The 23,513-nt window shown below is 32.1% G+C and overlaps 5 protein-coding genes and 1 long non-coding RNA gene across 8 annotated transcripts in view; 2 read left to right on the forward strand and 4 right to left on the reverse strand.

Moving 5' to 3' along the window:
• The window catches only part of LOC117208828, a 56,743-nt gene extending 48,116 nt beyond the window's left edge, over positions 1-8,627 (reverse strand). Inside the window, exons 1-4 of one of the 2 annotated variants that reach the window (XR_004487778.1) lie at positions 8,334-8,627; positions 7,960-8,057; positions 6,898-7,204; positions 2,472-2,733 (exon numbers count right to left, since the gene is read on the reverse strand). This is a non-coding gene — a long non-coding RNA (uncharacterized LOC117208828). Of the gene's footprint in view, positions 1-2,471; positions 2,734-4,908; positions 6,050-6,897; positions 7,205-7,959; positions 8,058-8,333 lie in introns of those variants that run through there. The other variant, XR_004487779.1, reaches the window with a different exon arrangement.
• Positions 8,628-8,693: 66 nt separating this feature from the next.
• LOC117208826 lies at positions 8,694-11,886 on the forward strand. Of its 2 annotated transcripts, none has more exons than XM_033450228.1 (3): positions 8,694-8,737; positions 11,238-11,536; positions 11,766-11,886. In XM_033450228.1, the coding sequence occupies exons 1-3, from the start codon at positions 8,735-8,737 to the stop codon at positions 11,884-11,886; spliced, it is 423 nt and encodes a 140-aa protein (XP_033306119.1). In that variant the 5' UTR covers positions 8,694-8,734. The 2 variants fall into 2 exon arrangements, with proteins under 2 accessions (XP_033306119.1, XP_033306121.1); XM_033450230.1 differs by lacking the exon at positions 8,694-8,737 and adding an exon at positions 10,131-10,561.
• On the reverse strand, positions 11,798-15,175 carry LOC117208823 (pre-rRNA 2'-O-ribose RNA methyltransferase FTSJ3). The gene is made up of 6 exons (XM_033450226.1): positions 14,965-15,175; positions 14,323-14,786; positions 13,313-14,249; positions 12,788-13,231; positions 12,322-12,706; positions 11,798-12,244 (listed from the first exon to the last, which is right to left on the reverse strand). Exons 1-6 carry the CDS (start codon positions 15,032-15,034, stop codon positions 11,992-11,994), a joined length of 2,553 nt encoding a protein of 850 aa, XP_033306117.1. The 5' UTR covers positions 15,035-15,175; the 3' UTR covers positions 11,798-11,991.
• Positions 15,176-15,425: 250 nt separating this feature from the next.
• LOC117208824 (26S proteasome regulatory subunit 8) lies at positions 15,426-17,847 on the reverse strand. The gene is made up of 6 exons (XM_033450227.1): positions 17,635-17,847; positions 17,418-17,562; positions 16,922-17,332; positions 16,603-16,829; positions 15,791-16,066; positions 15,426-15,712 (listed from the first exon to the last, which is right to left on the reverse strand). Exons 1-6 carry the CDS (start codon positions 17,650-17,652, stop codon positions 15,572-15,574), a joined length of 1,218 nt encoding a protein of 405 aa, XP_033306118.1. The 5' UTR covers positions 17,653-17,847; the 3' UTR covers positions 15,426-15,571.
• An 812-nt stretch (positions 17,848-18,659) lies between these two features.
• LOC117208748 lies at positions 18,660-21,792 on the forward strand. The gene is made up of 6 exons (XM_033450059.1): positions 18,660-18,751; positions 18,817-18,934; positions 19,222-19,578; positions 19,661-19,939; positions 20,029-20,348; positions 20,424-21,792. Exons 1-6 carry the CDS (start codon positions 18,660-18,662, stop codon positions 21,241-21,243), a joined length of 1,986 nt encoding a protein of 661 aa, XP_033305950.1. The 3' UTR covers positions 21,244-21,792.
• Positions 21,793-21,999: 207 nt separating this feature from the next.
• Positions 22,000-22,518, reverse strand: LOC117208750. The gene is made up of 2 exons (XM_033450060.1): positions 22,228-22,518; positions 22,000-22,157 (listed from the first exon to the last, which is right to left on the reverse strand). The coding sequence occupies exons 1-2, from the start codon at positions 22,461-22,463 to the stop codon at positions 22,034-22,036; spliced, it is 360 nt and encodes a 119-aa protein (XP_033305951.1). The 5' UTR covers positions 22,464-22,518; the 3' UTR covers positions 22,000-22,033.
• Between the last annotated feature and the right edge of the window lie 995 nt (positions 22,519-23,513).

Below are 23,513 nucleotides of genomic sequence, written 5' to 3' on the forward strand. Positions count from 1 at the left end.
CTGAAGGATGTTGGAGAATATATCTGAAATGATATTAGACTGTAGAAATGACGACGATATGATTTCAAAGAGATATAGGGCTATTTTTGTATTTGCTTGTATAAGTTCGAATGTTTTCAAAATGTCGTAATCTAAGCTCTCCTGGATAATAGGATACACCAATTAATTATACAAGTTACAGATTGTAATTTGTCTCTTGTCAATCAATAATAAAATTGATGATTTTATTAACATTAGTTGTAGTAATACAACTAATATTACGTGCTGAGTGGTATCTCTGGTATCTGTTACGAGTGATATCGCTGATCACTAATATCACTAATAATACTAATAAATTAGCAACTAGTTAAAAGTTTATAATTATAGTTACGTGTACGAGTGGCTTGAAATCTGTAAAATTTACTTGTGCAACTTTATTACGTTGATCCTATCTTGTCAACAAAATCCATTAGTATCTATAACTTGTAATACTTCACTAAATACTAATTCGATTGTGTGCAAGAGCATCTGATCACCTTTTTTTTAAATGATTTAGAGAGTCTAAGGAATGAATCGAACGATCCCGAAACTTTGTAATACATTCGATGTAACAAAGAGACGGTTCAAGGTTTCCCTTTGGCGTGTCTAAAGAAAAAATGTGTATTTTTGCGACGATGTGTTTCTTTGCGAAAACAGACGAAAAGAATACGGAGCAACAGAGGTCGCAAATCATGCCAACTTACTCTTCGACCCCTGAAGATCCATTACGGTATTTCAGGGCCGAATATTTAAGAGTATTCAAAGCGTAAGGCGCAACGGTCCACAAGGAGCTGTAAATTTCGAACAGTCAAAAGAACAGGACGCGATGTTTCCCCAGTTTCAGGTGTAGTCGATTATGAGAGAAAAGTTGAGGTTGTAAATATTTGACAGAAGGTTCCCCGGTGCTTTACGATGTTTTGAAAAGCTGTATACTTCAACAAGGCGTTAATAACCAAACAATATTACAAATGATCTCCTAGTAATAGCCTGTTTAACGATCCTAACTAAATCGTAGTAGATTTTACAAACGTATCGTGTTACTTAAATCTCAACGAAGTCACGTCTATTAAAGAGACGTAAGTACATACGTTCAACGAAGACGCGGTCACCATATTATAATTACAAATGAAGAAACGAATTCTATTTTTATAAGACTTCAACTACTAATGTACTCCTCGACGATCTATTTTTTGTATTCGGTTTCGCAATTTGCCTCTTTATAGGCATCATGCGATGTATAAAGTGACAAAATTTTATAAGCGCCGGTTCTGTCGCGTGCTTCTCAATTTAAACAATCCTGAAAATCGATCGACAAGTAGTATCTACGAAATTCAAAAACAAATGATTTCCTTGCCATCACGAGCTAATAACAATAAACGATATACAATGGTTCATGATCGTTTTTAGACACTTATCATAGAAAATTTTAATGAACGTGTTATGTACGTTGCATGTAACTTTCTCATATTCAAACTACCTGATATATTCAGAAAACATTTCTATAGGTGTTCAAATACTTTAGTGACGCGCTGTATAGCTTCTCTACGTGTTGCCTGGTTGTCTGCTTTATCTTTTACCATGTAGGTAGTTCCCAACGAAGGTCGAGTGCCGTCTACCATTCAACAACCGATCTTTCCGTCTTCTTCTACTTTCCGGATTCCTTCTCTCTATCCTGTTTCTCCCTCCTCTCTATTTGCAGTTCGCGGAGCATGCTTGGAACAACAATCGAATGCGGAAAAATTCTTGACAAGGACGCGGGTGTCAAGGACACTTAACACACACATCGCTGTATCACCTGACTTACACTTTACAATGGGCCATTACCGCAGGCTGATCATTAAAGATAGGCTTTTCAGTTGACGCCGGTCTACCTCTTACCAACGAGATCATTCTTAGTGTACAATTGAACTTTTCATATTCTTACGATCGCCGTCTAAAACGGGTGACCGCTATTATTCGTTATCTTTCCTTTGTTATCCGACCACACAAGCTAAGCTTGTACACTCAAAGTAGATTTTATGTTAATGTCGAAAACGGAATTTCCAGTAGTAATCAGAACAAAATCCACGAAAAGAGGAAAAACCAATGGGTTTAATGTGATCGCTGCGTTACTAGAATATTACTCCACTATCCTCGATACCCTGATTCTTTTTAATCACGCTGTTATTTAATGTTGAGATTCGTCAGATTCGTAATCGATACATTTATAATTGGTAATAATCATAAGCATGAAATGTGCAGTTGCGCAGTCCGTTTAAGAGGCAGACGTTAGTTTCTAAATGAGCCCAACGATTTATAAAATTAATTGTACATATGATCTTTTGATTAATTCATACATCGTAAAATACAATGCATAATAAATATACACTCATACTACTACATAGTACGTACATTAATGAAATGTTAAGTCAAACACGAATGTTAATGATGATCGCGAAGAGCAATTATTATACTTACCTGAATTTTGCAGGAAGCTCCATTTTTTCCGTCGTCGTGATCGTGATTTTCCATCGTGAATCCTCGCGTCTACGGTTCTGGCCTTGACGTGTCTCGATACGACGTACATGAGCTTACACTGACGTACACTATGTGCACACAGCTGCATACAGGTCACGAGGACGTGACGTCTAGTTGGAGCACGTACGCGCGTCAACAAAAATTAATCATAACGCAATGTAGAAACTGCTCCAAATTTCGACTACCTCGATGAATCACCTGTAATTAAACATAGTTAAGTATATCAGAGAAAATCATACACTTTAGACATTTTATAACGAAAACACATAAATATTGATAAAAATATATAAATTAACGAGAAACTGACGGCTAAAAGAAATATTTATCGTCATCTTATATTATCGTACATTAATAAATTTTAATTATTTGTTTAGGAACGATATATTAAAATCGAATACGTGATTCATATTCATAGATATCGTTGTTTGTACTAATAACGATAGTCTTGTTACGAGATTAGAAAAATCTTTATTATCTCGTATGTATCTTAGAAACAAAATAGTCTAGAGATAAAGAACTTTTCCAGAAGATTTTGCTGTAAATTTTGTTGAAAGATTGGGCCATAATATGAATAAGTACATGTATGCAAGAAGAAGGTAATAAAGAGTGAAACTATAGCCGATGTAATTTGAGAGATTGTATCGCGGCGTTCAATCGTTCAGATTGCTCGAGAATTTTGTAGGCAAAGAAGGAAGTTTTAGCTTGCAATCTCGGAAATTACTTCAACTTTTGAAACATTGTTTTACCACTCTCCATTGATGCATATTCTCGAGGCCATTACTGATTCTTATTAGTATATTAGTATTACAACATATGTATTGATTGATGTATCATTGTAATTGATGTATGTTATTGATAATGTAATAGGATTTAATCTCCTCTTTCTTGTAAAACAAAAGTGGAAAAACTTTTATTACAGAATTTAACTTCTTTGGATTTCTGAAATCTATGTTGATAGAAGTTATACTTCGTAACACAGAGAACCAAATTTTCTTGTAGTATCTAATTTCGTAAGACTTTTGAAACAATGTCAAAGCGTAATTCTTCAGTATCATGACAATTACAATCAACGACATAGGATATACAATCAACCACAATTACAATCATCCATCGTTCTACGTATTCCAATTGAGCGACAGAATAATTTATTCTTACGAAATGAAATTGTAGATTCCATGTGAACCCTGTTAATGACAAACCGGTTCGATATCGTGCCATGGCATCGCGAATGTACTCCCCAGCAACATAACGAAAATGTGCGTGTGATTCACGCGAATCATGAGTTCGTATGCGACGAGATGCATTAAATGGTAGAGCGTATCAAAAGAAACGTACACGTGCGAATAATCCACGTGTATGCAAGTATAAACACACAGACCCAGTCTTGGGATTTCGGGTCGATAGCCGTGACGTCAGTGAATCAAACGAAAGAGAGTAGGAGAGAGGAAAACGGCGCACGTTGATAGAGAGATAAGAGAGTGGAGAAAAATAGAAAAGTTGTTTATAGAAAACCAGAGAGAAGGAGAGAGAGAAAGAGAGATATAGCGAAAAAGAACAGGACAGGGTAGTTAAAGAGGAAAGAGAGAGAGAGAGAAACGAAGAGGCGAATGAAGTTCAAGGTTGACGCGCTTGAATGCACGTCCCACGCGGAAAATAGGAAAAGAGAGCGAATGTATTTTCCAACTCCGAGGAGAAACGTGAATCGGATGGTAGACAAGCGGTACGATTGTCGGTAGGGAAATCTGCGAACAAACTTTGCCTCCTGTGAAACCAACCATGATTGATCAACCACTGTGGCTATTTTAATGGAAAGCCACTCGCGGAGCTTCCATTCACTTGTGGAATCGTAATCCGTTGAAAATGAAACATGTCGATTTTGTTAGATAGAAAACTCCTTGAAATCACTTTGGTAAAAATCGAGAAAAAACGAGTCGATAGGCAAATTCATGAAAGAAATGAAATTTCATTGAATTCCCATTAGCAATAAGGGAGCCATTATCAATGACATAAGATTGTATTATCATAATAGGATTACGAAGTTATGAATGTTACAACATTTCCTATGTAGCTACGGGAAATAACAAAAATTTTGTAATTGTAATTTTAATTCGACGTTCAGATGATTCCATAGAATCGTTAATTGTTATTACGTGTCAATGGTGACATCAGCAACAATGTCGCACTATATGAACATCTATAACGAAGCACGTGTTAGATGATAAAATTCGAGGAAGTTATAAACAAGAATATTTTCTCATTTGGTTCGCTTCTTTCCAGAAAATCGCGTGTTTGGTGGGTGTTTCATAATGAGACGTCCTAGTGACATTATTACGAGGCGATAATCCTCGTGACTAAGCGCAATAACAACGTGGATAACTTGCGGCGCATTGCAATCCTTTTGTATACATCACAGATGGATAGGTGCAAAATATATAAATTTTATATTACGGCATATAGTCATAAAAAAGATAGAAATTGATAAAACGGTCCAAATACCAACTACAAAAATCAGGAGATCGAATGTCACAAGAAATTCGGATTTACACAATAAAAGATTCTATTTGTTTATAAGTAAAATTTAACCCCAATCTAAACAGTTAATGAATATACATTCAATGCTTCTCATCGATCGTGATGATTAATAATAACAACGTATCACAATAGATGATTTTATTAATTTAGCAAGCTAAAAGACTGAAATTGTATCCATAATATACAGGGACTCTATTTGTTCAAGGTAATCGACATGAAACAGTCTGCAGCTACTACGTATTATTCTTCTTTCACAGGTATGATGCAACTGCATGAATCGTGATCAACCGCGAGAGCGCGTTTAAAAAGCGGTGCCAGAATTTTAATCGGCTCGTAATTTCGCTGTTAATTTCGTAATCGGGAAGATATCTGAAATGCGCGCGATAAATTGACACAGGCGTCCAAGAACATCGGATTACTTGCGAAAAACAACGCGAGCAAAAAACAAACAGGCCTTTAAAAAAAATGGACGAAATGAAGAAAAAAGAAGAGAGAAGCTATCTTTTAATAAGATATCTGAAAATAAAAAGAAGCAACGTCGAAGTTAAGAAGGTCGGGTCACAACGTACAAACGTTTCGTGGGATTACGAAAACAGTCCAGTTTTCCCCACGCGATTAAAGGTTTTCGCAGAACTAATAGCATCGACGGCGACACGATACACGATATCTTTCAAACATCCCGGAAGAACGAGGAAGCCGCAGACCCGCTCAGGAGTGTAATCCTGAAAGGGGAATTGGACTAGATCCTTGTTCCATTGGCCTAGCAAACTCCAACTGGATCTCGAGTTTGTTGTCTCGACTCTCCACTGTACTCAGACCGTAATCGTATTTGGGTTAGCATGCCCGGACGTGACCTGGACGTGGTAACCTTGAACTTGCCGCCCCCGGACGAGCCAACATCAACTCCCAAACCCTGTTCCATCACGAGAAAAGGATGGGTACCGGTAATACATTCCAAGAAGAGAAGAAAATAACCAGAAATCTAAGGACATGAAAGAGAATTTACTTTTAGTTCGCTCCACTAGGCCTTCTCTCGTCTTGCTTCTTATAGCTCGTAAAACTGAATCTTCAAAAGAGAACTTCCTGGTACGACTAAATATTCGTTTGCTTTAATATTTTGTATCCTGCAATATATATATATGAACTTCATCTTTAACTCTAAACACAAAGAAAATATTGATAGATTTCTGATTTTACTAACATATGTGGAAGAATATCTATCATTTAATAAGAACACGTTTGAAGTTACTCAAAGTTAAATTAAAAATTGATCATGATCTAATTGGCTGGTAATAGAGTAGAAATATCACCTACTGAAATTGTGTCAAGAATGTAAACTTCTTTTAGTACTGAAGAAGTTTATGTAGCATTTCTTGTTCTGAAGTTAGATGCAGAATTTATTTCACTAATTAGAGTTGTTCATACGCAACTTGTACTCTTGAACATAAAAATTCGCTTATTCTTGTTAATGTATAAGACAAATTAATTGTCTATTGAAGATAATGGGTCAAATAAAGCCACCTTTTATTAGGGAATCTTTCATCCTTAAACAATAATCCGTCCTCGACTCAACTTTCAACGAGCACAACGTGTAAGATCCCATTAATAACGCTAATCAACACTAATCGAGTTGGAACCTAGTGATTTGGTACAAAGAACTACTTAAGCGGCTAAAATGATTCGATATAAGAGCGCTACATTCTAAATTATTCGTTCTGGCTAAACATTTACAAAACTATTTTTCATATTCAACCAAATTTAGATGATTTACATAACCTATAAGCAAATTAAATATTGTATTCGTTCAATCATAATTGAACTCTTGTTTACCTTTAACGTACAAAGTTCTTCTTTTGAATGTTTTAATTCAAGGTAAAATCATTTGTATGCATGAAAATAACGTTCATCTCTACGTTGTATATTTTCATAGCGTATTAGGTGGATCTTCCTGAGATCAACTTTTCCCAAGCCTTGGGGCGAATAAGACAGTCATGGACGACCTCGGGCAAGTGTTGGCTCCCAGCTACGTATAACGGGTTGCCCGTGACCGGGGAGAACCTTGGCCATGGATGTACGCCGGGTGTAGTGACGCAGGCGTCGCGACGCGCGCGTTTATTTCTTTCATGATTGCTTTTTCCTTTTGATTGCAATTTAAAAAAAATAGGCAATTCAAACTACTAAATTTTGCAAAGCAACGCATTTCCTTATAAATTTTTTGATCTCCTGATTTTTATAATTTCAATTTGGGAATTTTATTCTACTGAAATATCCTGCAAATAATGCATTTAGAAAATATATATTAAATATGCTTCTTTCGAAAAATATATTCCAATATATTTTCTATAAGATAAAAGAACTAGAGCAATACTCTGTTTCTTATCCATAAGAGATTTACGCAAGTTCACATTCGAGCACCATATACATTGCAGAATGTATTCTATAACGTAGATATAAGTAGATTACATCAGAAAACAGATGGTAGCATGCTCAAGACTAATATTACCCAGAGGTGGAAGTAGTTCCCACTTCACGAGAAAACTCGTAAAAGCTTGATATGTACTTTGTCACCCTACATTATAGGTAGAAACCTACCACAAACATTTAGATCCTTTTCCTTATGTTCTTTTCTATGACAAAAAGTTGATACAATATTTAGCTTTTCATATTCTGGGATCACCACAAGGAGTACTATTTAATTAAATTTAAAAAAAGATGAATACAATAAAACATTAATTTATTCATTATTCATTTATGTCTGTGTCCTAATGAGCTGCTACATTTTTTGCGTTAATCAGTAATCAATAACTCTTAGCCATTCTAATTAGAACTTTCATCTCATGTCACAATGTAAAAAATGTTCTAGGCGTAATAGGCGTTAATAGTACAGCTTACCCTAGAAAAATCATCGGCGGCTTTGCATCAGTCTCAACCGGCTACATACAACTAGCGATGGGATCGAAATCCTCGTGATCTTGTACCAAATTCAAGTTCTGTAAAGTTAATTAAAGCAAGTACAATACAAATTTTAAAATAACTTTACTCAGCGTGCGCAAACTTAATATTAATTTTTTATATATTTGTTTTATTACGAATTCGATTTATCGTTAGAAATATATACATCTTATTACGCTATCATACTATATATAAATGCATTAGTAATAATCAATCGATATCTGAATATTTTAATTAACAAATTCATTCATAACCTATATAACAACTTAATAGCGTCATTCGTAAAAAATCCCAAAATCATACAATATACATACATGTACAATACAGATTCATAATTTGTCCAATCATCGAATTCAAACGAATATTCTAAAAGTATTTAATAATATATATATTAATTATATAGTCTAAAAATTGCATTTCGGTTCGTGTCCATCGCTACTTATAACGGTTTGCCCGTGACCAGCAAAGACCTTGGCAATGACTTGCGCGACACGCTGCGACGCACGACAAGCCGGCTGGCGGCGCGCATGCGCTGATTGCGCGCGCATCTCGCTCGATGCATATCCCGGAGGTCGCATATCCCGTGCACACCGACGACAGTAACCTTGACCTTATACCTCGGCCCGCTGGCCAACGAGGTCCATCCACTCTTGATCGGTTGAAGGTCACCAACACCGTGGCTAGGAAGTCGGGACGAGAAGAGGCAGGCAAGCTGATGGTAACGGCGGCGGAGAGTAAGAGAGGACCTAGCAAAATCCAGCCGCTCGATCTCCCTCGAGGACGCGTTAACGATTCTCAATTATGTACCACGCGTCAGCTCTTGTCTCACTGCATCTACCCTTACCATCGTAACTTTTCTCTTTTTTCCCCTATATCTCAGTCTCACTATGCATGTCTGCCCAATTCGTTCCGGTTCATGTACATATGCTCGCAATTTTTACTTTTACTATCAATCACCCCATTTTCATTTTCGTTCAGCGTTTTACCCATTCGATTTTTGGTTTTGTGGTCCAAAGTTACATGTGGAAATAACAAGAAAAGTTGCAACAGGAATTCCAATATATCATTTACCTTTTCAACAGGACGAATATGTGGACGATATTACTGCAATATAGGAAGTTTTAAATTCCTGCCACTTGAAACCACAATCAAGTGATCTGATTGTATTTTATAGTAACAGATTTATACTATAAATAGCTAAGACAGCAACAGCGTAGGTTGATTTTTAATATTTCTTTATACTTAGCTAGATAATCTTTGCATTGAAATATTAGGCAATTTTAGGTTTTAAGACTTGAGACGATGGTAGTAAAAAGTAAAAACTTTTATATTAACCAAAATAATCATAACGATCTATCAGCTTTAATGTGGGCATAATCTGCAGAATATTTACTTTATTTTCAAAATTAGAATAGGTAAACAAATAAAACTTAATCATTAATCAAGCTTCTCTAATTAAATGCCAAAATAAATAAGAACAGAGCAATAAACTGAATGAGATTCTTATCTGATACATTTAGTGAATTCACTTCTTGTGTGAATTGACAATATAGTCGATGAAAGAGAAAATGAAGTGTTCCATGTGTTCATAAAGAGATTACAAAGTCTTAAGGCTTATATCTAATGTTACACACAGTGAAAATGAAATGCTTGTCTCGCAAACGATCCTCATACAGATTAGAGACGGTGGAAAGTCGAGGTCGCCCTTGACGTAAGCGCCAACCGCGTAAAGATACACATACACACCGACAATCTTTCATAAAAGAGCCTAAGCCAGGAAACTTGACCTGACCGAGTAACATACGTCAATTGGTCATTGTTTATACTACTGAAAAAAGAATAAATACCAGTACCAAAACCAATATCTTATCAACACTTGATATTTCTAAAAATCGAACACGTTCCTTGTCATAATTATCATGATACATTATTCGCCGATAGTGTTGTTGAAAAACACGTTTCACCAAATGTTTCTCATTCGTTACACTATAGCCTATTTTTCAATTGTAGGTATTTCTGGAACAATTTCTAGTCATAATTTTAACTCGAATTAAAAGCCATCGGTTTAGTTCAAGGTTTCGAAATTTACTAAGTTCAACTTATACATTCAATGTTATCAGATGATTCAATTAAAAAAGTCGATAACCTAACCGTAATTAGAATATTGTTTCATAATATATGTACGTGAACAATTCTTCTTATACATAAATGAATTTTTACTTAACCTCTATTAACATGGAGATGCAACGAAGAGTTACAACAATTTAGCAATTGGAATAAGACTTTTGATAATATACATTTGATAATATAAGAAGTAAAACGTATATATATATATTCCACGATAAAGACATACTTACTGACGACTTAAAAATCGAAAGTTAGAAACAGCTCTTCTTCTAAAAGTCATCAACGTTGGCGCCAGTACATCTTTAAGATTTACGAACATCGTTACAGTGCCTACAAGTGTTTGGCGCCGAATGCAAACTTGGCTCGCGCTAGGCAAATTAGAACAAGTGGATATTACCACGCCCGAGATATATCGGTGCGTCCTTTAAAATTAAACTGATTACGATTTTCTAAAATTGTCTTCGAGGAAGTAACGAATATAAGCTATTACAATTGCAATTCATATTAAACGTACCTCTGCTCTAATATCGTAGATCATAAACGTGTTTTAATAAAAACCCCATATCACAATTTCTTCGAAAAAGAAAATACATTCCCATGATAAACGTTTTAATATAAATGATTAACCTTTATAAGTACATAATATTTAATGGTTTTTCTATCTCTTAAAATATTCGTAGAAATGAAAATCGGATTTTGTTACCAATAATATTTTGAAATGCTTTAAAGATTATATCTTTCAACAGGTGTAATAAGATCATATATGGAAAACCTTTTACAGAAACCTAGAAACATGTAATTACAATCTATTTACTTCCAATGTATTCGCTATGTACCAAAGATACTGCATTTCATCGTATTATGAAATTTATGTGTTACTAAGCTCGGCCTTGACATCGACCGTTGCAACGGGTCGCCTCTGCGTAGTTACATCATCGTTAATATTTCCTCAATTTTCTGACAATTAACACAAATTCTTAAATAACAAAAACACTTTCTAACAATATCAACAACATAGAAAATAGAGAAAAAATAGAGAACAATCGTTGTAGTAAATCACACTGCATGTGTACATGTATGTATATTTCTAGAAACTAACACCAATGATGAAGCCGGAAGGCGATGATGCGATTTTTGGCAGCGAGCCAAAAAAAGTCTCATCGACGCCACTTTCATTGCAACAACGTCGACGTAAAACGATCTTTCTAAATGCCATCGGCCTTGTCCTTGACATCGACCGCAGCGTCCCGACGCTACGCAGCCACGATTGCATCAGAATGTTCGATGCACGGAATACACCCAGGAAGGGTGCCGTTAGCAGTGGAAGTATAGAGAAGGGGAAATGTAATACCATGTTGATCATAGTGGGAGGCTTTACGCAGCTGGACAGGTGAGTAGTGAAATTTATCTATATCATTTAGCCTCGCGCTGCATCACTTTATGAATCATATCAAGCATCATTTTACCTTCATCTCAGGAAAAACGTCTGCATATATATTATCTTCTTTTTCTTTTATTCTTTTGGAAAGAATTCTTAATGTATTTCCTAAATATTGATAAATTTATTTATAAAATTTTTTCGCAATTTACGAACCTTAATTATTTACTTAACTTTGCAGGTGTGTCAATAAATGTAAATATACAATATATGTACAAAAATGGTTGTGTAAACTATATACACAATATGTATTTATGTACAAAATGCATTATTTACACTGTTACAAAAATATTGCAAAGTAATATCTGTTTTTCGGTGTTTTGTCATACTGTCGTTAAAAGTTTAGGATTATAAAGAAGTAGAGATTACAAATTTATACAATCATTTTGTATTCTACATAAAATAAATTATTTTGTCTTTTTTCTCTTCTGAGCTTTAAACTTCCCTCGAAGTGGTTTACCACCACTATTCTTCTTTCCGCGTCCCTTAGTTTTTTCTTTTGCTTTCGCCGCACGTAAATCTTTCTTCATTCTCGGATCAACCAATTTATAACGTCCTTTAACACCTGGTGGTCTTGCCGCTTTCTTCTGTGCCATATGTTTTTTCATCACTACGTAAGTAACATTCTTCTTCGGCTCTTTATGGGCTTTCTTATATAATCTACAAAAAGAATCATAACCATATATAATACAGAAATACAAACTGAATTAGTATTATCATCAAAAACTTGCACTTACGCTTGAACTTGTTTCGCTTTCTCTCTATCGCTAATGTCAGTGTTATCCATTATTGTTTCCACTTTTTTCTTTGCTTTTTCTAATTTACGTAACGCTCTTCGCTTCTTTCTTGACTTTGCTTCTATTACTTTTTTGATTGGTCTAACATTTAAGTCCTCAACACGTTTTTTATATTCATCAACAAGTTCCTTAGGTACCGGCATCACATTCTTCATGTGTTTTTCTTCATCTTGTACAAACCAATCTGGTAATTTTTCATCATTAAATGCATATCTATTCCAGGCTGAATCTACTAAATCCCTTCGAGTTTTTTTACTTTGAATTAATAGTGATCCTAATGCTAAATCTTCTTCTGATAAACGTTTCCTTTTCTTTGATTTTGCACCTATATTTTATACATATAATTACATTATGTTCTATATTTACTACATAAAGCTATTCTTCTATATTCATGTAATATACTTACTAGTCGCCTGAGGATTATCTTTGCCGCTAATTTTATCTTTTTTAGATTTTGTAGTTGAAACCATTTTGTCAACATCATAATCAGAGTCTGTATCATCACTATTATAGTCGTCCTCGTCATCTCCTTGTTTCTTTTTTTGTATATTCTTAGATTTTTTTACTTTACTTTCTTTATCACTATCTATGGAACCGTCTTGTCCTATTATACGACCCCCTTTCTTTTTATATTCCTCGACCATTTTATCCAATTCAAAATCTTCATCTTTTTCAACTTCTAAGTTTTTAAATATATCCTTCTCAAACCATAATTCTGCTTTGTGAATTCTTTTAGTTTTCTTGTCTCTATGATCTAAATCAGTTAATAAAGGATTCTCTAGATCTTCATCAATATTTTTTCTCTTTTTAGAAACTTTCTTTGTATCGTCGTCGTCAGATTCATTTAAACCTAAAATTCATTTGTGTAAAAATATTACAAGCTTTTATAAATATAAAAAGAAATTATAACAATAAATACAACAATAAATACCTAAGCCTGACTTATTGCTGTCTGAATCATCATCTGAAGCATCGCTTGAATCCTCTGGTTCACTATCTTCTGTTTTATAGTATAAATTTGAGCTATCTAAATGTCCTTCATCCTTATTATATCTAACCTTTTTTGGTTTTCTTTGTTCTGCATCTGAATCTACATCACTTTGTGCTACTAGATCAGGATCTTGATCCATTATATTTGCTAACTGTTGATGTGTTTTAATGTCTTTTAAACTAAACATATCATCTCCTTCTAATACAGGACCTTCATTTCCTTTATGAATCATTTTTAGTTTCAATCGTTCATTTAATTTTTGCCTTTCTTTGTTAGCTTTCTTCTTTTTCCGTTTAAGCTCTCTAGCTTCTTCTTCTCTAAGTTCTTCTATTTGTTTTCTAATTTGTTCATCTTCCAAATCTTCCAGTTCTTCTTGACTCATAGGTGGTGCTTTTGTTGCCTCATCAGGCAAATTTTGTACATTTTCATCTGGTTCTTTTTCTTTTAAAGATTCCTTTACTGCCTTCCACCAATTAATTAAACTTCGTAAATCCTTTTTTCCTAATACTTTAATATCCTTACAACATTCCTTAATTTCTTTGGTGGTCTTCTCATGATTTGCTATTGTTTCATCATCAAAAACAATTTCAGAAGCATTCTGCAATGCTTCCACAGCATTTTCATGTGCTATAAAATCTTTAACAGATAGCTTATGATATAAAGTATAATCATTTTCTGGGTAACCCTCCACTTTATCTTTCTTTTTCGCAGGATTATATACATTTAATTTATTTGTGGGCTCAATTTCTAATTCTGAGAAAACATATTTTGGATCTAAAAATTTAGGATCTAATTTATCTGGTGCAATATAATACTGACAAACAACAAAAATTTCAGCAGATTCTGCACGTGATGCTTGTGGTTTAGTTGCATGTACCTTAATTAAAACACAGAAATTCAATATTAATATATTGAAAATTATATTTCTATGATAAAAATGTTATATATACCTTCCTGAATAATTGCTTTAACACCCAAACTAGTGCATTATAATCTTTTGAACGAAAAACTTTAGTTATAAACCAACCACCAGGTCGTAAGAAATATGTTGCCATTTTAAGAGCAGCTAGAGTTAAGACAATTTGTTGATATGCATCATGGAGCCAGTTTTTACCAACATTTGGTGCTCCATCATGAAGTACAACGTCAGCTTTCCAAGTTTTCAATTCACGTGATATTGATACACGGCATTTGTCTGTTGTTATATCTTCAACTAAACTAATACATCCTGGAATGGGCTTTATGGGAAACAAATCTACACCTATTATTACAGAAGATACTGGCATATTTTGTCGAGCGATTTGCATCCACCCTCCAGGAGCTGCACACAAATCTATGCATACTCGGGATTTTTGTAAAAACTCAAATTTTCGATTCATCTGAATTAATTTAAAAGCAGCACGTGACCTATAACCTATAAAACATAACCTATTAAAAGAGCTACTTGTAAATAATATATAATGAAATAAAACTTTAAAAGTAAATCACATGCAACATTAAATATTTCACATTAAATCATTTATTGGATAAGGAAATAGTTTAATTTTTTAAATCTTTATTTCATTTATAAAAGAATATTTTTAAATTCTTACCAGTTTCTTTTGCTAATTGGTAAAATTTATCCTTCCTCTGCTTTCCAATTTTTCTTTTTTTACCACCCATTTTGAATTGCAATAAACTGTACTTTTTATAGGAAAATTATTTTAATTGAAAGCTCGTAACTTATTTACGTACAAACGGATTGAAATGGACATGTAATGCAACACGTCGTTCTACAGCGCTACATGCCACCACAAACGAAAAATTTAGGAGTAGGGATACACAAAAAGAAATAAATCTCTATAGTCTGTTCAACAAGATGAGGACGGAAATGACGCGATTTAGGTATAGTCGTTGTCACACAATAAACGTAAACGAAGATTGTAATACGTTTATGTTTATTGCCCACCTTGTTAGATAGACTATAGAAAATAGTATATTTTCAAGAAAAACACCAAGTTGTTTAAAATTGAGAAAGGGAATCACCTGTATATTAGTATAAACACCACTAATCTATATAATAATGAATTTAATGAATTTTTTCTTACAACTATAATCTTTGTTTTGTATACATTTTAATCAAAGTTATATAGAATTTACAGATGGTTTTACAAAAACTGCGAAATGGTATAGAAAGAAAGAATTGCAGAATAAAACTAATTACTTCCATAATTTCTTGATGGACATATTTTTTTCTGAATCTTTCTGCATAACTTTTGCTACAGCCATTTCAAAATCTTCTTGAGTAACATGAACACGACGTTCTCTGAGAGCATACATACCGGCTTCTGTGCATACACCCTGGAAACAAATAAATAAATAGATAATTTTAACAATAAAAATATATCTTAGCATACTGCAAAACGTTATATTAATTACCTTCACTTCTGCACCTGACGCACCAGGCATGAGTTCGGCAATTTTCCTTAAATTTATACCACGTGTTAAATTCATTTTTCTCGAATGAATTTTTAAAATATCAAGTCGCGCTTCTTCATTTGGAGGTGGAAATTCAATTTTACGATCTATACGTCCCGGTCTTAATAACGCTGGATCCAATATATCAATTCTGTTTGTAGCCATAATGACTTTTATATTTTTTGTTGCTTCAAAACCATCTAATTGATTGAGCAATTCAAGCATGGTTCGTTGAACCTAAGTATCAAAAGTTGATAAAACACATTCATTATTAAGCTAAAATTTTCAGATCTAATGCTATTACGTCGCGTGAGATAATCCGTACGCCATCCCTCGTTGTCTGGCCGTCAAAGGCCCACGTACCGTTATTCAGATCCTCAATAAATCTAAGGACCCACCATAAACTTAAGCTTTTTAACTTATTCGTTTCAATCGTAATCTTATTGACTTGAAGGAATTTCTAATCCTGTAAGTGTTTTTGGTTTATGGATGGTCCTTAGAACAATCCTTAGGTTTTTTGTGCGCTCTTACAAATTACGGAGAAAGCGGGTATTTACCTAACAGTAAAAGCGGGCTTTTGCCATGAACAATGTCAACTACGAGCCACGTTGGTAGGAGGCCTCCTCCATCTATTCTCATTCATTAACATTGGTTATACCCAATGGGCATCACGAATCCGCTTTCTTCGTACAAAAAAGACACCAACACCGAGTTTTCCTTAGTGACAACATCGACACCGCGACTGGTCGATAAAACAAATGCGTAAAACTTACTTCACTATCTCCTCCAGAACCAGATTCAATACGAGAACTTCCAATTGAATCTATTTCATCCATGAATATTATAGATGGTGCATGTTCTCTTGCCATTACAAACAATTCACGAACCATTCGTGAACCTTCACCAATAAACTTTTGTACCAATTCAGAACCAGATACACGAATAAAAGTACATTCAGTATGATGAGCAACTGCTCTTGCTAATAATGTTTTGCCTGTACCTAAAAATAAATTGCAAATTTATCAACAATATAATTAAGTTTAATTAAAAGGAAGAAGATAGATTTTAAAAATTAGCTTCTTTATTATTTACCTGGTGGTCCATACAAGAGTACACCTTTAGGTTGAGCAATCCCAAGAGCATCAAATAATTCAGGATGTTTAACAGGCAATTCAATAACTTCTTTGATTTCTTTAATTTGTTTATCTAAACCTCCTACCATCTCATATGTAGAGTCTGGTACTTTTTCCACCATCATAAGAGAAACAAGTGGGTCAACTTTGTTTGGTAAAATTTTATGCAATGTATAACTTTCATTGCGTAACGCAACTCTTGAATTTGGAGTTACATCATTAATATCAATATTTTTATCTATATCTACTACAAACTTCCCTTCAGGATGTACTTTAACCAAAACTTTCTTCTTGTCCATTGGTTTAACAACTTCTCCAACATATGATCCTTGTTCTTGGAGAAGCTGCAATTCTTCACGCAACATACGTACTACAAAAAAACACCAATTTTTATCGCAAAATGCATCAAACACAAATAAAAGTTAGTTAAAAAGATGAAAACATAATTGATATACCTTTGGCATTGAGCTCGTTACGTTGTGCTTGTAACCTCCTTAAATTTTGACTTTTTTCAGCTACGATTAATTGAAGTTCTTCAATTTTAGTAATGTAATACGGTTTAAAACCTTCTCCCTTAATAAGTTTCTCATCTATTTCCATCTAAAATATAAGGATAAAAACTAGCTATAATAATTGTAAAATTATGCATGTTGCTTAGATTCGATCAATTACCTTATTTGTGAGCGTCATTGTTGCACTCACTATTTATAATCAATTACTAATTATAATTGTTCTTATATGGCCATTTACTTATAAAAATAAGCAAGAAAGAAAGTTTAGAACTTGACACTTCTTTGTAATATTACAAGAATTGCTTGTCATCGATACCCACTGTACGGATCACGTAGTACCACGTACGGATACTCAATATCAACTTACGAATCGATTACTTGCTGTAGCTGTAAGATTATCGAGAATCAGTTTCATATCGATTGATACATTTCCTGTACATTGTTTATAAACCATCTTTAGTAAAAAAAATTAGATTGTTTAAACAGATTTTTAAATTAAATTAATAAATTAAATTCCTTATATATCATTTATTAAAACAAATTCTTAAACATTTAATAAAATAAATCGATTACATTCGCTCATTGTAAATTATCCTTTACGACTATGATTTCATAAAATTATAATTATTTTAATTTTCATATATACATTTTCCTTCTTTTTAGTTTTAGCTAATGTAAAATAATTATTTTTTATATTTTATTGTAGTGTCAATTTAGTTTCTTATTTATTTATCAAACTTACAAATAATTTTCTAGAGTAATATTACTGAAGTAATCGAGAAATAATTGGATATTGCTTTAAATTTATTATTTAATGCCTTGTATTTTATTTCTTCAAAATTATACTTATTTTATGTTTCTCCACATAAGGTTGGTAAGATTGAATGGTAATGGTGTATAGTTGATACTTTGATACACGCTTAAAAATTTATGGAGTAAAATAGGCGGCGACGCGGAAAATGTATATACTACTATGCTACAATTTACTTAATTTATAATTTTATAAAAAATTTAGCGCGCATGACGGAAAGTGTTTTTTATGACAAGGACAAAATATACAACGTATAAGGTAGAACGTGAAAATTTAGTACGCCACGTGACTGCATAGGTTAAGGTGAAGATACTCTAACCGGTCGGCGGGAGATGAACTTTGCTCTCAGTTTTTATATGTTCTTCACATAAAACATGGAATTTGACTTATTATTCAATTTTATGTCAATATTTATCATCACTTTATTAATAGTTGTCACAGTCATCACCGTCTTCCAAAAACTTAAGTAAGTATTTATTCTGTTTCCCTCTAATTACAGTCATGATTATATCATATTTTTTTATATGTTAGATTAAGATGGCCCATAAAAGTAAACTGCTGGTTTTGCAACAAAGATATAAAGATTTGGCGGCAACAACTAAATTGGTGGATGTGTCCATATTGTGAACAATATAATGGCTTTTCTAAGGTAAGTCAATTTATTCAACTAATATTCAACGGACCATATTATTCAAAATATATAAATTTATGGTGTTGAAGATCATACATATGACATCCAAAAATTTTAAATCAATGAAATTTTATATATAATGTATTTTGATTATTTCGCCAGGTTGAATTAATTGATTTATTAAATGTTTTTAAAGCTATTGGAATATCTTAACATAAGAAACAGGCTACCTATGTGATATCTTTTACAATTCCATATATGTTTTGGAATATTATTCCTATATTTTCTTTCATGTCAAATTCTAGAATGGTGATTATGCATATACTATACCAGAACAATACAAGACATCTTCACATGAAATGAAAAGATACTGTACAATTAACCAGGGTACAACAACCAATCAAGGTGCAAATAATGGTCTCTGCAAACAATGTAACATGAATGAAAGTTTAAAAATATCAAAATTATCTGATTATGTACCAAAAAATGAAAGAAATTACGAATATGAAATGAAAAAGTTTAAAGATAGCTTAGAACAACAATATCCATTGTGTGCAAAATGTAAAAGTACAGTGAATAACGTATTATATAAGCAAGCATTATGGCTTGCACAATATAAAATGTTGTTATTTAAACAAAAACCATTTTGTATAATTGCTAATGTAAGTATTGTAATAAAGCATATTACAACAAATAATAAGGTTTGCATGGCATTTCTCACTGTAATTGTTTCATTCTTTGCAGAATTCAAAATATTTCGAACTAATATGCAGAATAATTTCAACTATATTAGGATCTATGGTAGTGTATAACATGGAATTCATATTCTTCCCAATTGGAGGATTATTTTTTCAATTTTGTGCCTGTTGGATACCTTCTACAAAAAAACAAAGTTCTGATATATTACTTATGTTTTTATGGATTTGTATGATTATACTCTTACCCTTTAAAGACATTAAATTAATTACAACAGATTTTCAGAATTCGTGGTTTGTTCTGGAATATATAACTCAGTATCATATGGTAAGCTAATAAATTAAAATAAAATATACTGCATTAATAATTAAATTTTAGTACATTAAATTAATCAACATTAATTATTTTTGTTTTAGATGATATTATTTATTTCAATCATAGGCTTTATAAATGTCATGCCTAAGTCATATAAAAGTACAGTAAATAAAAATATGTCATTTAAAAAAATTGAATCTTCTCCAAAAAATACAGTATTATTTGATTCATGTACAGCAACTTCAAATAATAAGCACAATCTTGATGTCAATGTTAAAACTGCTAATAATATAAACAAAACTGCCAATAATATAAACAAAACTGCCAGCAATTGGTTAACACCAAATACAATGAAAGATTATATGTCTCCTTATGCGGAAAATTCAATAAATTATAAATCTACAATTTCCCAAAGTTTATTGTAAGCAATTTTAATGTTTTAATTTTTTACTAATTTTATATATAACAAAAAATAAAATAATTTTTTATGTTATAGCACAAATGTGGCATCACAGTGTTCACCAATGTCTATTAACAATAATAATGCAGTATTCAATTCTCCACCTGTATATAAAAAGAGTATGATAGAGAGCAATTACTCATTGAATGACAGTTTGAGGACATTAAGCATATTATCACTGGGCGAAGATAAACCAAAATATTCAACTAAAATGCCTAAGATTTTTGAAACGAAGGTGTATAGCACAAAAAGTTCCGAGCTTTTTAAGAAGGCTGGTAAAAAAAATATTTTATCACCACCAAAACTAAAATCAGTTATGCAAACATCCTGGATAGCTGGTGGTTATTGGCAGGAAGGTATAGATGCACCATCATTGTCCAGATCATCCAGTCAAAGTTCTGGTTTTTGTTCTGTGGGTTCTAATTTTGGTCCATCTAGAGAACCATCCATACATGAGTTTGATCAATGTTCAGTTATGTCAGATGCGACACAATCCTGTCATACACTAAGGCAAACTAATAGTCCTGTTGGATCTTTTTCTCAATATAGTCCTCAATTTTCATTGTCGGAATCAAGAAATCAATCAATTAATAACCAAACAATGAAACTTGCATCAACCAATCTTTGTACACCACAAACATCATTATCTCAAAATAACAAAAGAAATAACTCAACTTTTATAGATCAATGTTCACAAAGACAAAACATGGATATGAATGATATTAAAAGTCCCTCTGAAATGCAGCCGTTTCCTAGTCACGCCACTATTGTAACAAATCCCGTTTGGTTACCAGTTCTTTTATGTGGTTCACTTGTATTAAACATGATAGTATTATGTACTACTTTGTTACGTTAGATAGGGTATATCATACATTTTTTACGATCTTCCTAAATTTATATTTGCCACATACATTTATACGTATTTTAGTTATTAGTTACAAAATAAGTTAATCACTATTTTTCAAGCAATTGATTACTATTTTAAAAAATAGTATTTTTTAAAATTTCTATTTTAATGGATAGTAATCAATAATATTTCAACCTATTTATAAATAAGCGATGTACTGCCAGTATAAAGTTTTCTATTGTTATCACTCACTTTTTTATTTCACATAAATAATTGTAAATAAATATTATTTTTTTTATACGCAGTTTATAAAGTATCAAATTTGAATAATAATGTTAAGTTGAACGCATAATAGTGGAAAATAGAATACTGGTTTGACGGAAAATTAATTATTACCGTTCTAAACTGTCAATCTTGTGATAAAAAATGTTCTCCGTGTGTGTTCACTAGTAAGATATATATGTAACTCAACAAATTTAAGAATTAATGAAATAATGTGAAATTGCGTTCACTTTGTATCGATAATATTTGATTTTTTTTTAACTTTACTATTATATTTGTGAATACGAAAAAAAGCTGTTTTGAACACACAAAAAGTTATGTATATATATATAAGTAATGAAATTTAAAGTGTTCTGTGTATTTGTAAGAATATATATGATGTTTATTGTGTTAAGATGTGATGTTAAAGTAACTTAATAAAATAAATATTGTAATATCTTCAACCGAGATATTACATTTTTGTTAAAATTTGTAACAAATTAATTAATGGACAAATATATTTTATATTATCATATTTTCAATTTGCATGTGACACTGAATTTTTAACTTTCAATGGGTGTAAACACTGTTCAGAATCTGATAATTTACGCTCGAAATGTCTAAGATCTGGCACATTAAAATTCACTTTTCGTCTGTGAAATCTTCAATGAAAATAAATATAAATCAAGATATATATTTGATAGGTTTAATTTAAATTAAATAATAACTTACTGAGTATCTTGTTCAATATTTAATAACTTTAACTCCCCAATTTCTTCCCTATAAGTAGACCACCATTGACATTTGGCTATTCCTTCTTGTGAATTCTTGTACAATTCGTCTTTTAATGCTTCTCTTAAGCCAAATTGAGTTAATGTACCAAAACTTTTCATCAGATCCTGTTCAGGGACCCATTTCCTCTGTCTCCAAGTACAAAATATAAATTTTATAAAACATGAATATAACATTAAAGCACTGAGATAATTATAATTAACTGAGATACTTATAACTAACACAAAATGATATATACCTTGCATTGTAAGATCTAATTTTTGGTCCTTTAAAACTTTTTGGTAAAATATTATAACACAAATCATAAGTTGTTGTCATATTACTACAATATTCCTTTTTATGATCAAAAAATTGTTCTTGAGGTAAACCCTTACAATGAAATTGTATTTCAAGATATTGTAAAAATTAAGTCACTTAAAAATTACATCATGTATCATTTGTTTTTTTATAATTTACTTTAGATTATATTTTATATATATATATATATATATATATATATAATATAATATATATATATGAATATATATATATATATATTCATATACCTCCTGAATAAGCTTATTTTCCCACTTTGCAATTTGGTTTATTTCCCAAGTTTTATTAACATGAGGCTTATAATCTATCTCATATAATGTTCTCCAATCATCAGGTTGGCTTATGTCACTTGCTCTGCGCTCAAACCAATTACCTACCAATGTTTTTGGTGTATATTTATTTTCACTTAATACTGGTGCACGATCAAGTTTACTCTTTGTAGGAAATAATTTTTTTCGTACATCTGTCAATGACAATGTGTTGTCTAAACATTGTTGTTCCACATTCCAGTCCATAATATTCAGACCATTCATGATATTTATCTTTGAAGAAATACCATAAGAAAATAAATAAAATAATGAAGTCTAGTTGAATGAAGCAGTTCATTATCGTTTGGACTAAAGAGTAAATTAATATATATTCATATGAGTTTTATAAAATCAATAAGGAAATTTGGATATTCATAATTTTGATATTGAATAAATGCAAATATACATGTAATATAAATTATTTTATTAAATAACTATGTTATTCAAGAATCAATATTTAAGTAGTATTTTATTAAAAAGTTAATGCAGCTATCATCAATCAATTCATTATTAATCAAGTAATAATAATAAACTTCTTATTAATTTCAATTAAATATGGGTGTAAGTTAAATGTAATATAATTTATGGTACCTTGAAGCTATG

Source organism: Bombus bifarius, unplaced genomic scaffold (assembly GCF_011952205.1).
Source record: "Bombus bifarius isolate JDL3187 unplaced genomic scaffold, Bbif_JDL3187 scf7180000008162, whole genome shotgun sequence".
Taxonomy (NCBI): domain Eukaryota; kingdom Metazoa; phylum Arthropoda; class Insecta; order Hymenoptera; family Apidae; genus Bombus; species Bombus bifarius.

Coding starts and splice junctions, on each gene's coding strand:
- LOC117208826 (XM_033450228.1), top strand. Junction 11,537..11,765: donor GGCTTTACGCAGCTGGACAG/GTGAGTAGTGAA, acceptor TTAACTTTGCAG/GTGTGTCAATAAATGTAAAT.
- LOC117208823 (XM_033450226.1), bottom strand. CDS start 15,034: ATGGGTGGTAAAAAAAGAAAAATTGGAAAGCAGAGGAAGGATAAATTT. Junction 13,232..13,312: donor CAGCAATAAGTCAGGCTTAG/GTATTTATTGTT, acceptor AATGAATTTTAG/GTTTAAATGAATCTGACGAC. Junction 12,707..12,787: donor AGATAATCCTCAGGCGACTA/GTAAGTATATTA, acceptor TATAAAATATAG/GTGCAAAATCAAAGAAAAGG.
- LOC117208824 (XM_033450227.1), bottom strand. Junction 16,830..16,921: donor ACTCTTGTATGGACCACCAG/GTAAATAATAAA, acceptor ATTTATTTTTAG/GTACAGGCAAAACATTATTA. Junction 15,713..15,790: donor CGTCAGGTGCAGAAGTGAAG/GTAATTAATATA, acceptor ATTTGTTTCCAG/GGTGTATGCACAGAAGCCGG.
- LOC117208748 (XM_033450059.1), top strand. CDS start 18,660: ATGGAATTTGACTTATTATTCAATTTTATGTCAATATTTATCATCACT. Junction 18,935..19,221: donor AATATAATGGCTTTTCTAAG/GTAAGTCAATTT, acceptor GTCAAATTCTAG/AATGGTGATTATGCATATAC. Junction 19,579..19,660: donor CATTTTGTATAATTGCTAAT/GTAAGTATTGTA, acceptor CATTCTTTGCAG/AATTCAAAATATTTCGAACT.
- LOC117208750 (XM_033450060.1), bottom strand. CDS start 22,463: ATGTTATATTCATGTTTTATAAAATTTATATTTTGTACTTGGAGACAG. Junction 22,158..22,227: donor AATATTGAACAAGATACTCA/GTAAGTTATTAT, acceptor TTTTCATTGAAG/ATTTCACAGACGAAAAGTGA.